General features: G+C 40.2%; 1 protein-coding gene across 3 annotated transcripts in view; it reads left to right on the top strand.

Annotated features, from left to right (window-relative positions):
* PATJ (PATJ crumbs cell polarity complex component) overlaps window positions 1–16419 on the top strand; it is a 161639-nt gene that overhangs the window by 99050 nt on the left and 46170 nt on the right. For all 3 annotated transcript variants that reach the window (XM_060206315.1, XM_060206314.1, XM_060206313.1), the window contains one exon: window positions 5502–5639. In XM_060206315.1, the coding sequence (XP_060062298.1) occupies window positions 5502–5639 (138 nt within the window). The remainder of the gene's footprint in view (window positions 1–5501; window positions 5640–16419) is intronic.

Below are 16419 nucleotides of genomic sequence, written 5' to 3'. Positions count from 1 at the left end.
GTCCTTCAGTTTTCCTAGGCTCACTCATTGACTGTGAGACCCTGAGAGATGTATTACAGTACAAAGGAAGAGAGGGAAAACTCCTTCTCTTACCTCTCGCCAGGACCTCTTAAAGTCTGCGGCACATAGCTTTTCAAATGGTTACTTTGCTTTTTTCTCCCCCCCCCCAAACACGGTGGCATTAATGTACGTGCACTACGTTTTTAACAGAATCTTTTTTTCTTAGTAATTGCTTGGATTCATTAGTTTTGGCTCTCAGTTCTACTCAGTTTATCTTAATAAGTTGTTGAGTATTGAATTTCTAATGGACTTCCCTTTTTCAGAGCCTTAAAAATAAGAAGATCTATGACTAGTTTGGAAGTGTGTCTTAAAAAAAAGTGCTGTAAAAGCCTTCGGAAGGTCTATAAAATAACACTTTCTGGACTCTTGGAAATCTTTTATTATTTTTTTTTCAAGAGCATTATAAGTATGGGTCAGTTTCCACCACATACTTTTCCCACAAATGGCACCTATAACCTCGTCTTTTTATATATACTCCATTTTAAAGTTAAACTCTTAGATTAGAATTTCATCTAGACAAATTTAGGTATGTGGGACCTTTCATTTTGCCTGTCTAGTTTCTGGCTTCCAGGAACCTTTACCTCAATCTTACCCCAAGCACTGAATAATGACTGTGAATGACATTCTGTATACACTCTTCCTTTGAGACCTGGGGCTACCTATATTACTTACTCACCCCATCAGTTTGTGTGAGAAGGAAACAGAGCAGTGTGTGCGAAGATCTCAGTGTGACACTGCACATTTAAAAAAAGAAAATTCTGGGTGTTGGGCGGTAGCGCAGTGGGTTAAGTGCATGTGGTGCAAAGTGCAAGGACCAGCGTAATGATCCTGGTTTGAGACCCCAGCTCCCCACCTGCAGGGGAGTCACTTCACAAGCGGTGAAGCAGGTCTGCAGGTGTCTGTCTTTCTCTCCCCTTCGCTGTCTTCCCCTTCTCTCTCCGTATCTCTCTCTGTCCTGTCCAACAACAATAACATCAATAGCAACGATAATAGTAACCACAACAACGCTAAAAACAATCAGGCTAACAAAAGGGAAAAAATGGCCTCCAGGAGCAGTGGATTCATGGTGCAGGCACTGAGCCCCAGCAATAACCCTGGAGGCAAAAAAAAAAAAAAAATGCTGGGAGTTGGGCAGTAGCACAGCAGGTTAAGCGCATGTGGCGTGAAGTGCAGGACCAGCTTAAGGATCCCGGTTCGAGCCCCCAGCTCCCCACCTGCAGGGGAGTCGCTTCACAAGCTGTGAAGCAGGTCTGCAGGTGTCTATCTTTCTCTCCTCCTCTGTCTTCCCCTCTTCTCTCCATTTCTCTCTGTCCTATCCTACAATGATGACATCAATAATGGCAACAAAAGGGAAAAAAAATTGCTTGGGGAAAGTTAGCTTGGGACTCCACTAGTCCACCCTGTTTTCATTTTTTTTGTTTTTTAACAGGTCAAATAATTTTATTTCTATGTAAATATTTTTTATTTAATTTTTTCTTTATAAAAAGGAAATATTGACTAAACCATAGGAAAAGAGGGGTACAACTTCACACAGTTCCCACCACCAGAACTCTGTAGTGATATTTAAAAGGGAAAGACAACACCCTGAGTCACAGAGCAGCCCAACTTGAAAAGGGGATGTAGACTCATATTTTCTTTCTTTTTTAAATTTTTTTGGAATTATTCTTTGCTTTATTTTACTTTATTTTAATTTATAAAAAGGAAACACTAACAAAACCATAGGATAAGAGGGGTACAACTCCACACAATTCCCACCACCAGAACTCTGTATCCCATCCCCTCCCCTGACAGCTTTCCCATTCTCTATCCCTCTGGGAGTATGGACCCAAGGTCATTGTGGGATGCAGAACATTGAAGGTCTGGCTTCTGTAATTGCTTCCCCGCTGAACATGGGCATTGGCAGGTCGATCCATACTCCCAGCCTGTCTCTCTCTTTCCCTAGTGGGGCAGGGCTCTGGGGAAGCAGAGCTCCAGGACACATTGGTGGGGTTGTCTGTCCAGGGAAGTCTGGTCGGCATCATGATAGCATCTGGAACCTGGTGGCTAAAAAGAGTTAACATACAAAGCCAAACAAATTGTTGACTAATCATGAACCTAAAGGCTGGAGTAGTGCAGATGAAGAGTTGGGGGTGGGGGTCCCTCCGTTTTGTAGATAGCTAGTAGGCATATTTTAGTTATATTCCAAAGGGCCTGTGGCTATACTAGTTTTTTTTTTTTTCCCCTGAGCCTGAAATCTGATATGCAGGTGGATCCTAGTTCTTGTCTCGGGAGATTATGTCATGGCTGGAAAAAGGACCAGAAAGCTGGATCAGGGAAGAGAGTAGCTCTCAAATATGGGAAAAATATATAAATATTGTTCAATCTCATTTACTTTTTAAACAATAAACCACAACACTTGGACCAAATTTCTTTCCTTTTTATTGTTGGGGGGGGGGTTGGAAGATGACTTTTAAAAAAATTTTTCTTTATTGGGGGATTAATAGTTTACAGTTAACAGTAGGATACAATAGTTTGCACATGTGTATCCTTTCTCACTTTTCCACATAACAGTACAACCCCCCCCCCCCAGCTTGCTAACTCATTCCTCTCGGTATACAGAGTGTAGCCGTGTCTCAGTGCTGTTGATAACTTCTGTGTGTATCAAGCCTAGCTTTACAAGAAAACTATCAGAAGTGAGTGGAAACTGTGTCTCAAAAATTTTTTCCAAATCAGGATATTTTTACTCTTTTTTATTTTTACTATTTATTCATTTATTATTTATCATTGCCTCCAGGGTTATCACTGGGCCTCGGTGACTACACTATGAATCTACTGCTCCTGGTGGCCATGTTTTGTTTTTCTCCTTCCTTCCTTCCTTCCTTCCTTCCTTCCTTCCTTCCTTCCTTCCTTCCTTCCTTCCTTCCTCTCTCTTTCTCTCTCTCTCTCTTTCTTTCTTTTCTTTTCTTTTCTTTTTTTTTTTTTTTAGTTTTTATTCAGTAGGACAGAGAGAACTTAAGCGAGGATGGGATGATAGAGAGGAGAAAGACAGACACCTGCAGACCTGCTTCACCTGTCATGAAGCGGACCCCCTGCAGATGGGGAGGGAGAGCTCAACCCGCTTCCTTGCATTTGGTGATATGTGCACTGTATGCATCACCACCCAGCCCCCAGGATGTTTTTATCCTTCACTGTGCATATTACAGGTGCTTCATAGATTATTAACTATCGATGAAGAATCCTACAATTACCTTTGGTAAAATACATATATTTCAAGGAAGAAATTACTCAAATGCTACCTGTTTCTGATTCTCACCATTGAATGTTCTAAAGGTAGATAAAAACGCCTTTAATCTAATCTTATAGGGGGTGTAAATCAGTAGTACAGCTTGCTGCCTCTGTGCTCCCATCTGTCACGCTTTCCCACCAGAGGGAAACAACAGCTCTGAATCATGCTAAATGTCAGCCTTGCTGCCCATTCGTTGATTCCTTCCCATTCTGTAAATACAGACATCATGCAGAATTGATTGTCTCAAAGTGATAGATTTCAGGCTGGATTATAATAGTCTATGCACCTTGGGTGTCTTGAGATTCCTAAACACTTGGGTTTTGTAATCGTATATAATGGCTCTTAAATACCTGAATCCCCTTTTTATCCCTTCCTGCCCCTATCATTTTTATTCTCATACCATTTTAGATGCTTTCAGCCAAAATCCTAATATTCATCCATCAGTGAGAATATCCCTGTCCCAGTAAAACATCAAACATCTCATTTTAGGCATTAAAGCTTTATTTATTTTTATTAGAACATATGATTTTTTTTTTTTTTCATGCATCATCTCGTTCTGTTGGGCTGGTGCACACAGCAGGTACTGATCCTGAACATTCTCACTAATGCCAAGTTCTGTAATTTAAGAACCAAGAACTTGGGAGTCGGGCGGTAGCACAGCGGGTTAAGCGCAGGTGGCACCAAATGCAAGGACCAGTGAAAGGATCCCGGTTCGAACCCCGGCTCCCCACCTGCAGGGGAGTCACTTCACAGGCGGTGAAGCAGGTCTGCAGGTGTCTATCTTTCTCTCCTCTTCTCTGTCTTTCCCTCCTCTCTCCATTTCTCTCTGTCCTATCCAACAACAATGACATCGATAATAACTACAACAATAAAATAACAAGGGCAACAAAAGGGAATAAATAAATATAAAAAAAAGGGTCTTAAAAAAAAAAAAGAACCAAGAACTTGTTCTTAGATTCAGTCCAGCATGGACTGGGGAATGCCTCCCAGCTTTTGAGGGTGTTTTGAGATCTGGACCAACCCTACTTTAAAAAAAATAATTATTTATTCATTCCCATTTGTTGCCCTTGTTGTTTTATTGTAGTTATTATTGTTGTTGTTCTTATTGATGCTGTCCTTGTTGGATAGGACAGAGAGAAATGGAGAGAGGAGGGGAAGACAGAGAGGGGGAGAGAAAGAGAGACACCTGCAGACATGCTTCACCGCCTGTGAAGCGACTCCCCTGTAGGTGGGGAGCCGGCTCGAACCGGGATCCTTCCGCTGGTCCTTGCGCTTTGCACCACGTGCACTTAACCCGCTGCGCTACCGCCTGACTCCCCATCTCAGTTATTTTTATCTGTTTTCAGACTTCATAATCTCCAAGGGGTTAAAGGTTTGTGCAGTGTACTTATAGCAAAGTTTTCTTGAAAACTTCCAGAAGCCAGAAGAAGTGATTGCACTTTGTCCTGGCCTGGCCTTTTTCTCTGTTGGCATCTTTCTCTGTCTCTCACTGTAATTATGAATTCTGTTACTGCTGTTTAAATATCTTGCAAACTTTGACTTTTATAGTGTTTTGAATTTTTCTTAAATTTCATATTTTTCCTTTTTTGCTTCTAATGGGATTACAGAACTCATTGAAGTGTAAGAGGTCAGTGATAATGCCTGAGTGAATAGGTAATTTACATTTAAAAAATGGAATTTGCAAGCTACATTTTTTTTTTATTTATTCCCTTTTGTTGCCCTTGTTGTTTTATTGTTGTAGTTATTATTGTTGTTGTCGTTGTTGGATAGGACAGAGAGAAATGGAGAGAGGGAGGGGAAGACAGAGAGGAGGAGAGAAAGATAGACAACTGCAGACCTGCTTCACCGCCTGTGAAGCGACGCCCCTGCAGGTGGGGAGCCAGGGGTTCGAACCAGGATCCTTATGCCGGTCCTTGTGCTTTGCGCCACTTGCGCTTAACCCGCTACGCTACAGCCCGACTCCCGCAAGCTACATTTTTAAGTGATCACAAAGATCCTATACTGGAGTGTCCCAATGCATGCCCCCTTTTTAAAAGCCTAAGTTAGAGAAAAAGCTATATGCATGCCACAGAGAAATACTGGTTTGGAAAGAAGCTATGATATTCCTGGTCTGTTCATTATTTTCAGAAATGGAAAAATAGTGTTTTGAAACATTTCATCTTCTTTGATATTTCAGACTGATCACGGTGTAGATATCAATACTGAAGAAGAAGGAGAAGATGATGGGGAATTAGCATTATGGTCCCCTGAAGTCAAGATTGTTGAACTGGTGAAAGATCATAAAGGCTTGGGATTCAGCATTTTGGATTACCAGGTATGAGAACCTAGACGAGGATTTTGAGGACCAATTATCTGGCATTGAGTTATATGAAATAGGAATTGTTTAAGACTTCTGTTGACTTAGACAAAATTGAATGTTTCAGAGGGTAATGCTAGCATTCAAAGATAGGTTGTTATAATTTCCATTGTTATTTTTTTTAAAAGATTTTATTTATTTATGAGAAAGATAGGAGGAGAGAGGAAGAGTCAGATATCACTCTGGCATATGTGCTGCCGGGGATCAAACTCAGGACCTCATGCCTGAGAGTCCAAAGTTTTATCACTGCCCCACCTCCCGGACCACTCCAGTGTTACCTTTGCTATCACTAGTTGCCTTAGTGAAGACAATCATGGATAATATAATACATGGACAGTCAGAGCAGCAATAGCTTCATACCCATGGATACATTTACAGATGGGAATTTGATTGGCACTTTCCTATGGAGGGCTCTTCTGCACCTTCCTCAGCTTTATTGAGATGTATTGCACATACCATAAAATCCACCCAGCTAAAGAATGTAGTTCCTTTGTTTTCAGTAGATTCAGAAGTGTGCAGTCATTACCACAGTATAACGTTAGGACATTTCATCACTCTGAAAAAGAAACACTATGTATTTAATTCCTAACTCTTACTCTTCTTCCTTTTGACATGATTTTTTTTTTCATTTTTGCTTATCAGTTAATCTTAGTGAGCTTAATTAAATAGGAATGTTGTTAGTGAAATTATCTATCTATACCTAAATATTAATACTTTAAAATTTTTTAATCTTTATTTATTAGATAGAGATAGCCAGAAATTGAGAGGGAAGGGGGTGATAGAGAAGGATAAAGACAGAGAGTGCTTCACCACTTGAAAAGCTCCCCCCAACACACAGGCAAGGTCTGGGGGCTTGAATTTGGGTCCTTGTGCTTTGTAGCATGTGCACTCAGCCAGGTGAGCCACCACCCAGCCCCTAAATATTACTACTTTCTAACAGTTTATAGTATTTTTTTTTAGATATCTGATTATCATAAGGAATTCAAACTGTTGGTTGGCAAGACTTCAAGATGCATATTTTAATATCTTAATGCTGCCTAAACATATTTTGGTTTAATAAGGCAAAATGTACCCTGTCAAAGCACATAAAATGCCAAGTAATATAAAAATCAATTCACTTTAATATAATAAGACAATTGGGAACAGATTAAAAGAACAATATTTTGAGCATTATGTAAGAACATTAAATGCCTCACTTTGGCGTTGTGGTTTAAGATTACTGAGACAGATTCCATCTATTTCATTGTAGGCCGCCATATTTCTGTGCCAGATAGCTTCTCTGTTATTAGAACTTCTCTTGGAAATGTTATCGAGTTACAGGTTGTTGATTCCAAATACTGCTTATTTTGGGAATGATTTTTCTCAAGAAATATCAAAACTTTTAAGAGCCTGGGTATCTTTATATGGGCTAATAGTATGGTATATAAAACAAATGGTAGGTATTATCTTTTTTTTTTTTTAGTGCAACATTGCGTATGAACTCAGGATCTTATGTATAAAACTCCTGTATGGCTTCCTTGGCAAGTTTTTTTCATTTTACTTTAGGCAAAGCAAAATGCTTTGGGGGATAAGACTGTAAGAGAAAAACATAACTCCTCAACACTGTGGAGCTTCCCTTGGTATTCTTAAAATTGATTTAATAATAATCAACATGACAGTAGGATTAGGGGTACAGTTCCACACAGTTCCCACCACCAGAGTTCTGTGTCCCATCCCCTCTATTAGAAGCTTTCCTATTTTTTATCCCTCCAGGATCTTTATGGGGATCCATAAAGAAGGTGAAGGTCTGGCTTCTATGATCGCTTCTCTGCTGAACATAGGTTTTGGCAGGTGGATCCACACTCCCAGCCTGTCTCTCTCTTTCCCTAGTGGGACAGGGCTCTGGGGAAGCGGAGCTCCAGGACACATTGGTGGGGTTGTCTGTCCAGGGAAGTCTGGTCGGCATCAGCAGCAAGCTTTTTGGAAAACTGCTTGGCAGTTTCTTATAAGATTACAAAGAGACTTACTATATGACCTAGCACTCTGGCATGCATAATGCTGAATATAGGTGTGCCCATATTCAGCATTATGCATGCCAGAGTGGTATTCTGGCCTCTTTTATTCTATTAGAGAATAAAATCTCCCCCCCTTTTTTTTTTATCAATTTAACAGTGCTTTACAGTCTATATGATTTTATGAATAGTTTTACACCTGTGTATTGTGTGCATAAAACTTATTTCATCTGAACATGTAAATCTTAAAAAAAAAAAAAAAAACATACTATTGGGAGTCAAGCAGTAGTGCAGAGGGTTAAGTGCACGTGGCGCCAAGCGCAAGGACCAGTGTAAAGATCCCTGTACGAGCCCCCCCCAGCTCCCCACCTGCTGGGGAGTTGCTTCACAGGTGTGAAGCAGGTCTGCAGGTGTCTGTCTTTCGCTCCCTCTCTCTGTCTTTCCCTCCTCTCTCCATTTCTCTCTGTCCTATTCAACAACGGCGACATCAATAACAACAACAATAAAAAAAGCTATCAGATGTGTAAATATCCATCTACATTTATATATCTTTGGAACCCATTTATTTGCATTTTGATATGATAATTATTTATGTCATAGTGCTTGCTCTTCCTCTCTTAAATGACTTCAGTTTTATAATTTGAATCTTACACATATTAAAATAAAAATAGTGCCTCAGAAATTAAAATAAACTCCAGTAGATGGAGAAAGAAATATGTTATTTGATAGTTTAATTCCTGATTGACAGGAAAATGCACTGACCTTTGAGTTATACACATTTTCTTCAATGAGTTCTAAATTTTCATAACCATTATGCTGGGTCCATAGCATTGCTCAGCTCTGGTTTATGATGGTGTGGGGGACTGAAATTGAGAATTTTGGAGTCTTAGGCATGAGAGTGTCTTTGCATAACTGTTATACTATCTACCGCCACCTATAAGTTCTAAATTTGAGATATATTTTTTTCTTCATGCATTCCTATAGGTATGCACTGTAACATACCTTTGGTTTAAGCATTTTTTCTAATTTCTAAAATTTCCGTTTTTTTCTTCTTTTACAAATATTGCACAAAATGACATTCCATGTAATTTATTTTTTTTTGCAAGCCAGATTTTATTAGTGATTAGTAGTGGTTTTACAAGATTGTAAGATTATAGTTCCACACCGTGACAAAAGCTCTGTTCCCCCACCCTCCCACCCGTAACCACCAGCGTGCTTACAATGCCCTAGATCTTTTGTTTTTGTATAGCAAATCCATATGTACCAGTTCTCTATATTCCACATATAAGTGAAACCATTTAGCAGCTGTGTACTATCACAAGCCTCGATAATGAACGTTTCTTTAAAATGTACATTTAATTCTTTTTAGTGGGGTCTGAATGGTTTATAGTTTAGTTGTTGACACCTGGGTATAATTTCTCATGTGCCTGTGATAGATATCTTCAAAACACTCTCCCTCCCAACTTGGGTCCATAGTGACAAACATTTTTATCATTTGTCAGTAGTGTGTTAAACGCTTACCCACTCTGACATTTACGTGACACATAGGTACAATTTAAATTTTTATTTTGGACAAGTTAATTAATGAGTTATCCTGTCCCTTATTATAATGAGATAATAAATTCTGAAGTTCAATAAATATTTTTGCAAGGCCAGGTGAAGGTTTAACAAGAGCCACAAAAGGCCACCTTCCTGGTGATTGTTATATTTGATGCAGCCTGTATGAATTTATTAGATAGTTGAATAGGCCATTCACATTCCTTCTTCCATCTGCTCTCTCAGGCTTAGCACACGCCCAGTAGAAACACTATGGCAGCCTATCAGTTAAAGGGAGTTGGCTTTAGTTACGTGAAGGGATCTTCCAGGTTGCATTAACAGGATACATTTTTTTCTTTGAAATGTTCATTTTAGTCAGCCAACTTCCTCACTGACAATTTTTTAAGCTGTCTATATTAAAAAGACTAACTAGATGCCTTTATTAAGTAGAGTCTAGGTTTGATGGTACTGTTACATCCTGAAATGCAGCCTGCTCTTGAAGAGCTGTATGACAATTACCTAATTGGCCAGAACTATTGGCCAGAAATTTGCTTTTCACAGAAATTGGACCTTAGGATGAGGGAACAGATAAAGAATCTTTAATTGGCCTTCAGACTATGGGCAGGTGACTGTGTGGACTGCTGACTCTGGAGTGCACAGTTGATTAAAGTTGTGTAGTCTTACATAGGCGGAACTTAAGAAACCAGGCCACAGGGGGTCAGGTGGTGGTGCACGTAGTTGTAGGCATGTGCTATTCATATAATGCGCAAGAACCTGGGTTCAAGGCCCCGGTCACCTCATGCAGGAAGGAAGCTTCATAAGCAGTAAAATGTTGCTAAAGCTAGTGCTCTCTCTCTCTCTCTCTCTCTCTCTCTATCTGTTCCCCCTCCCTCTTTCCCTCCTTTCCTCCCTCTCTCTTCCCTCCTTCCTCTTCTCTTGATTTCTGTCTCTACCAAATAAATAACCAAAACAAATATTTGAAAAGTTTTGTAGCTGAGCAAAGAAAAGAAGCATATCTTTTCAAAAATATGTTTTAAATAGTGATTTAATATTTATTTACAAAATTATAAGATAATAGGTGTGTAATTCCATACAATTCCCACCACCAGAGTTCTGTGCCCTACCTCTTCCATTGGAAACTGCAATATTTCTCCCAAGGTCACTGATATGAACTGAGTATCTACCTACCTATCTCTCTCTCTCTCTCTGTCTCTCTATCTAGCTATCTATATGTATCTATCATCTATCTATCTATCTGTCTGTCTATCTACCTACCTACCTGCATTATCTGTCTATCTTTCTATCTGTCTATCTATCTATCTATCTATCATCTATCATCTATCTATCTACCTACCTACCTACATTATCTGTCTGTCTGTCTGTCTGTCTGTCTACCTACCTACCTACCTACATTATCTGTCTGTCTGTCTGTCTGTCTGTCCACCTATTTGATCTATCTATCTATCTATCTATCTATCTTACCTAGCTACCTACCTACCTACTTGATCGATCTGACTACCTACCTACCTACCTACCTACCTACCTACCTACCTACCTACCTACCTACTTGTTCTATCTATCTATCTATCTGTCTGTCTGTCTGTCTGTCTGTCTATCTGTCTGTCTATCTATCTATCTACCTATCTATCTATCATCTACCTACCTACCTGATCTGTCTGTCTGTCTATCTATCTATCTACCTATCTGTATTTCTCGTCATTTGTCTATGGTCCTGCCTTCACTTCCTTTCTAAGTCACCCCTACACCTATTACTACTTCCTGGTGTCTTTTTCTTTTTCTCTCTCAGATAAGAGAAACAGTGCTTGTCTTCCACTGTTGTTTTTCAGATTTGCTTCCCTTTCATTGGTGGTGTAAAAACAAGATTCCTAACGACAAATGCTTCGTGTCCTGGTGGGATGGGGGTACAGAGCCCTCCAGTCTACTTCCGCTGTCACTGACCCCTCTGGGAGTGTGGACCAGAATTGAAAAGAAGCATCTCTTTATCCCTGGAGTGAGGGCACTGACTCTGATAGAAAATTTACAGCCCAGGTATATGATCAAATAGCAAAGTCTGGAAATTCATTTTCATGTAAGACATGTTCCCCCTTTAAGCCCCTAGTGTTAGTGAGTTACAGTGTAATTGCTGACACACGGATACAGTTTCTCATCTCTCTGATAGGTGTCTGCAGAACACTCTCATCTCCAACCTATTTCTTTTTTTTTCTACCATCATGACACACCAGGATCCCAAACCGCCTCCATCCCTTCCATCCTCTCTCCTTCCTGATGGCCCTCTGCTGTGGTGTAGTTATGTATGGCATTGTAAACAGACTGAGCAAAGGTAAAGGAGAAAGCATCATGGAAGAGATAGTAAATGTGTTGCAAGTTCTTAGTCTTCTCTTTAGACTGTAGGGTAAAAGTCATAGCACTTTTATTGACTGCTTGGAATGAAGGCTGAATGTTTGTTAGGCTCAAAATTCTATCCAGTGGCCATTTAAATCCTGCTTTGTACATGCACCACATTAGAAAAGTCATTGATCACTGTGACATAGTGCCTTATAGGAACGTGCCATGGGGAATAGGGATGTACGTATGTACTTTTCCAAGAGCATTAATTCTTCTTCTTCTAGCGTTTGCCCTTCTTCCGTAGCCAGTCAACAGCATCAGGTTGAGCCTGATGTAAAGTTTCGAGACCTCCTTTGAATCTGGAGAGGTGGCAGTCGTTGACTATGTGGGTCATAGTGTGTCTGGAGCCGCAGGGGCAGTTCGGGTCGTCTCTGGCTCCCCAGCGATGGAACATAGCGGCGCACCGGCCATGGCCTGTTCGATAGCGATTGAGGAGGGCCCAATCATAACGTGCTAGGGCAAAGCCGGGTTGACGCTTGCAGGGGTCTGTGATGAGGTGTTTGTTCTTGACCTCAGCTGACTGCCAGCTCTGTTTCCAAGAGTCTGGAACAGAGAAGTTCAGTGTAGGCATAGGGGACCAGATTGGGTGACGAGACGTCAAGCGTTGGACAGGGTGGGCGAAGATATCCGCGTATATTGGCAGGTCCGGTCGAGCGTAGAGTGGGAAATGAACTTAGATGATGCCGCATCCCGATGAATATCTGGCGGGGCGATGTTGCTAAGAACTGGCAGCCATGGAACCGGGGTGGAACGGATGGTTCCAGAAATGATCCTCATGGAGGAATATAATTTGGAATCGACCAATTAATAATATGGTTTAACTAGGTATTTTGCCTCTCTTCCCCTCCCCCCGCCATTTATAGGACAGAGAAAATTTGAAAGGAGTGAGGGAGACAGAGAGAAGGGGAAAAAGAGATAGACACCTGGAGCAGTTGCTTCACGACTCATGAAGCTTCATCCCTGCGTGTGAGGGCCAGGGGTTTGAACCTGGTTCTTTGCACACGGTAGCGTGTGTGCTTAACCAGGTCTGCCCCAGCCTGCCCCTTGCGTTCTTTTGCCAAGTAGCATAAGACTCCGAAGGTGGAGGCTGCTCAGTGATCTTGCATACAAGAGATCTCAAGTCCTGTTCTGCATATAAGAGAATGATATTCTGACTTTCCATCTCTCTCTCTCTTTTATTTCTCATGCACTAAATAATAAATGCATCGAAAATTTTTTCAGAACTTTGGCTAAACATGTTTACTGTATCATTTCTTGCCTATTTCTAGATGTGGTTTACATATCATGCTCTTCTAGTTTTCAGTTTGTTTGATTTTGCTTATCCTATATATATGCATATATATATATGGTTTTTTTTTTATTAATTAACAAAACCATAGGGTAGGAAAACCATACAAAAGATCAATGAAAGTAAATGTTGGTTCTTCGAAAGAGTCAACAAAATCGACAAACCTTTAGCCAGACTCACAAAACAAAAAAGGGAGAAGACCCAAATAAATCGGATAGTAAATGAAAGAGGAGATATCACAACAGACACTGCAGAAATTCAACATATCATACGAGGCTTCTATGAACAACTATATGCCACCAAGTTAGAGAACCTGGAAGAAATGAATGATTTCCTAGATATCTACCAACTTCCAAAACTAAGTAAAGAGGAAGTGGATAACATGAACAGGCCCATCACAGCTAATGAAATTGAAACAGTTATCAAAAATCTTCCCAAAAATAAAAGTCCTGGACCAGATGGTTTTACAAATGAATTCTACAAAACTTTCAAAGAAGAACTAATACCTCTACTTTTAAAAGTCTTCCAGAAGATTGAAGACACTGGAATACTCCCTGCCAGCTTCTATGAAGCCAACATCACCCTGATACCAAAAGTAGACAGGGACACAACCAAAAAAGAAAACTACAGACCAATATCTCTGATGAACATAGATGCGAAAATATTGAACAAAATTCTAGCCAACCGGATACAGCAGTATATCAAAAAGATTGTTCATCATGACCAAGTGGGGTTTATCCCAGGGATGCAAGGTTGGTTTAATATACGTAAATCAATCAATGTGATCCACCACATCAACAAAAGCAAGACCAAAAACCACATGGTCATATCAATAGATGCAGAGAAAGCCTTTGACAAAATACAACATCCCTTTATGATCAAAACACTACAAAAAATAGGAATAGATGGAAAATTCCTGAAGATAGTGGAGTCTATATATAGCAAACCTACAGCCAACATCATACTCAATGGTGAAAAACTGGGAGCATTTCCCCTCAGATCAGGTACTAGACAGGGCTGCCCACTATCACCATTACTATTCAACATAGTGTTGGAAGTTCTTGCCATAGCAATCAGGCAGGAGCAAGGAATTAAAGGAATACAGATTGGAAGAGAAGAAGTCAAACTCTCCTTATTTGCAGATGACATGATAGTATACATATATATGGTTTTTATGAAGATATAAAATATCACTAACACTCATACCACTGTTAATACAAATCCAATAATAGTAGCTAGCATTTGCTTAATCTTTACTCATTGCTGAGCATTATTGTAATGGTTCTATGCACTCTTCATAAGAACCATGTGAGATAGATACTTTTTTTATATTCATTTAAAAAGTAAAGAACCCAGGGGACTGGCAGTTGCGCACATGTTAAGGACGGGGCGTAAGGATCCTGGTTTGAGCCCCCAGCTCCCCACCTACGGGGGAGTCACTTCACAGGCAGTGAAGCGGGTCTGCAGGTGTCTTTCTCTCCCCGTCTCTGTCTTCCCCATCTCTCTCCATTTCTCTCTGTCCTATCCAACAACAATGACAGCAGTAACAATAATTATAACAACAATGATAAACAAGGGCAACAAAAGGGGGGAAGAAATAGCCTCCAGGAACAGTGCAAGCACCAAAGCCCCAGCAATAACCCTGGAGGCAAAAAAAAAAAAAAGGCAAATGAAGAACCCCAGGCACTGAGAGATTAACTAGTTGAGATCCCTACGGCTGGCATATGGCAGCGTAGAGAGTGGGCTTAGGCTCTCAGCTTTCAGGATCTGTGCTTTTCACCACAGGGCTTCTACTTCCCCTTTCTTTCTGAGTGGAATTCCTCTGTGCATTTTATTACAGGGGATCCCTGTAATGAATGTCTGATAGTAAATCTTGGTGCTTTTTTTCCCCCCCCCAGCTTGCAAAACTTCATATTTTAAAAACCAACTCCTAGATACTACCCTCCCTTTTTAATACTCGTGTGAAAGTTTCGCATTAAAAAATTAATAGAGCGTGCTCATACGCAGTGTGCAAGAGCTCGTGTTTATTGCTTTAAAAGAAAATAATGACAAACTGAAGAATCCTAGATCACTGCAAGCAGTTTGCCATGGCTTGGTAGGTCATAATGAGGCAATTGTTAGGTAGCCTGCGAGACTGTAATCTTTAATTTCTCCCAAAAAGCTTGAAATAAATTGAGAGTAGTATGGATTTTTTTTTTTTTTACCTTCTGTTGACCTTATAAATTAATTATGACAGGTGGATATTTTCTGGTGTTTTGATTTATATTGAACTTTGAATAACCTCTCAAGATTATAATTCACTGGAAATGTTTGACATTATCCAAATTTTGAACATTAGCCATGACATTGCCATTCACAATACTTTTGCGTTTCAGTGATTTAGAAGGTAAATTTATCAACCAATAATTCTCTTCCTTCTTACATCCCACACCTCAGTTCTCTGTCCTCCTCAGATTGGCGAACCCAGTTTTTATAGCCAGAGCAGATATTTCTGAAAGATTTTTGGCTTATCTCAGACTTTGAGAGAAGAGAAGAAATACAATCCGCGGGGCTAGGTGGTGGTGGTGTACCTGGTTGAGCGCACATGTTACAATGTGCAAGGATCTAGGTTCAAGCACCAGGTTCCTGTCTACAAGGGAAAAGCTTCATGAGTGCTGAAGCAGTGCTGCAGGTGTCTCTCCCTCTTTATCTCCCCCTCCCCCTCTAGGTTTCTAGCTGTCTCTACTCAATAAACAAAGATAATAATAAAAAGGAATACAAACCACAATAGCACTCTCACTGAAAGGAAATTTTATATGTAAATACTGCGGGCAGTGCTGAAAACATTTGAAAGATCAAAGCAAAACAGTGACTTATGGAAAATAATAGTGAAAATATTCCTCCTTATAACAATTAATAGTGACTTAACTTTTCTAAACAGAAGAAATGGCTGTAGGTTGTGGGCAAGATGTGGTAACATTATTTTGAGAAGGTGAGAAATTGTAATCGTGAAGCAACAACAGTCTTGCAAAATAACATTTCCCCAATAAAGAAAGACATTACGAAGATCAAGTACAGTTTGAACAAGCATATTATAGCATCGCTGAGTCTTAGATAGGACACAGCTGAGCGTTAGTGAGAAACACTTGGGGTGTGATTTCGCCTGACTATTCGCTCTGTTAGATGGAATTCTCTTTCAAAGAGATGTTTGTCAGATGTGAGGGAGTGTATCTCTCTCTCTTTTTTTTTTAAATGTATTCTGGGAGTTGGGCAGTAGCGCAGCAGGTTAAGCGCAGGTGACACAAAGCTCCAGGACTGGCTTAAGGATCGTGGTTCGAGCCCCCGGCTCCCCACCTGCAGGGGAGTTGCTTCACAGGCGGTGAAGCAGGTCTGCAGGTATCTGTCTTTCTCTCCTCCTGTCTGTCTTCCCCTCTTCTCTCCATTTCTCTCTGTCCTATCCAACAACAATGACATCAATAATAACTACAACAATAAAACAAGGGAAACAACAAAAAAGGAATAAATAAATAAATAAAAT

Source organism: Erinaceus europaeus, chromosome 13 (genome assembly GCF_950295315.1).
Source record: "Erinaceus europaeus chromosome 13, mEriEur2.1, whole genome shotgun sequence".
Classification (NCBI taxonomy): Eukaryota; Metazoa; Chordata; class Mammalia; order Eulipotyphla; family Erinaceidae; genus Erinaceus; species Erinaceus europaeus.
The sequence above is the reverse complement of the archived record's forward strand: the minus strand, read 5'-3'. Positions and strand labels throughout refer to the sequence as shown.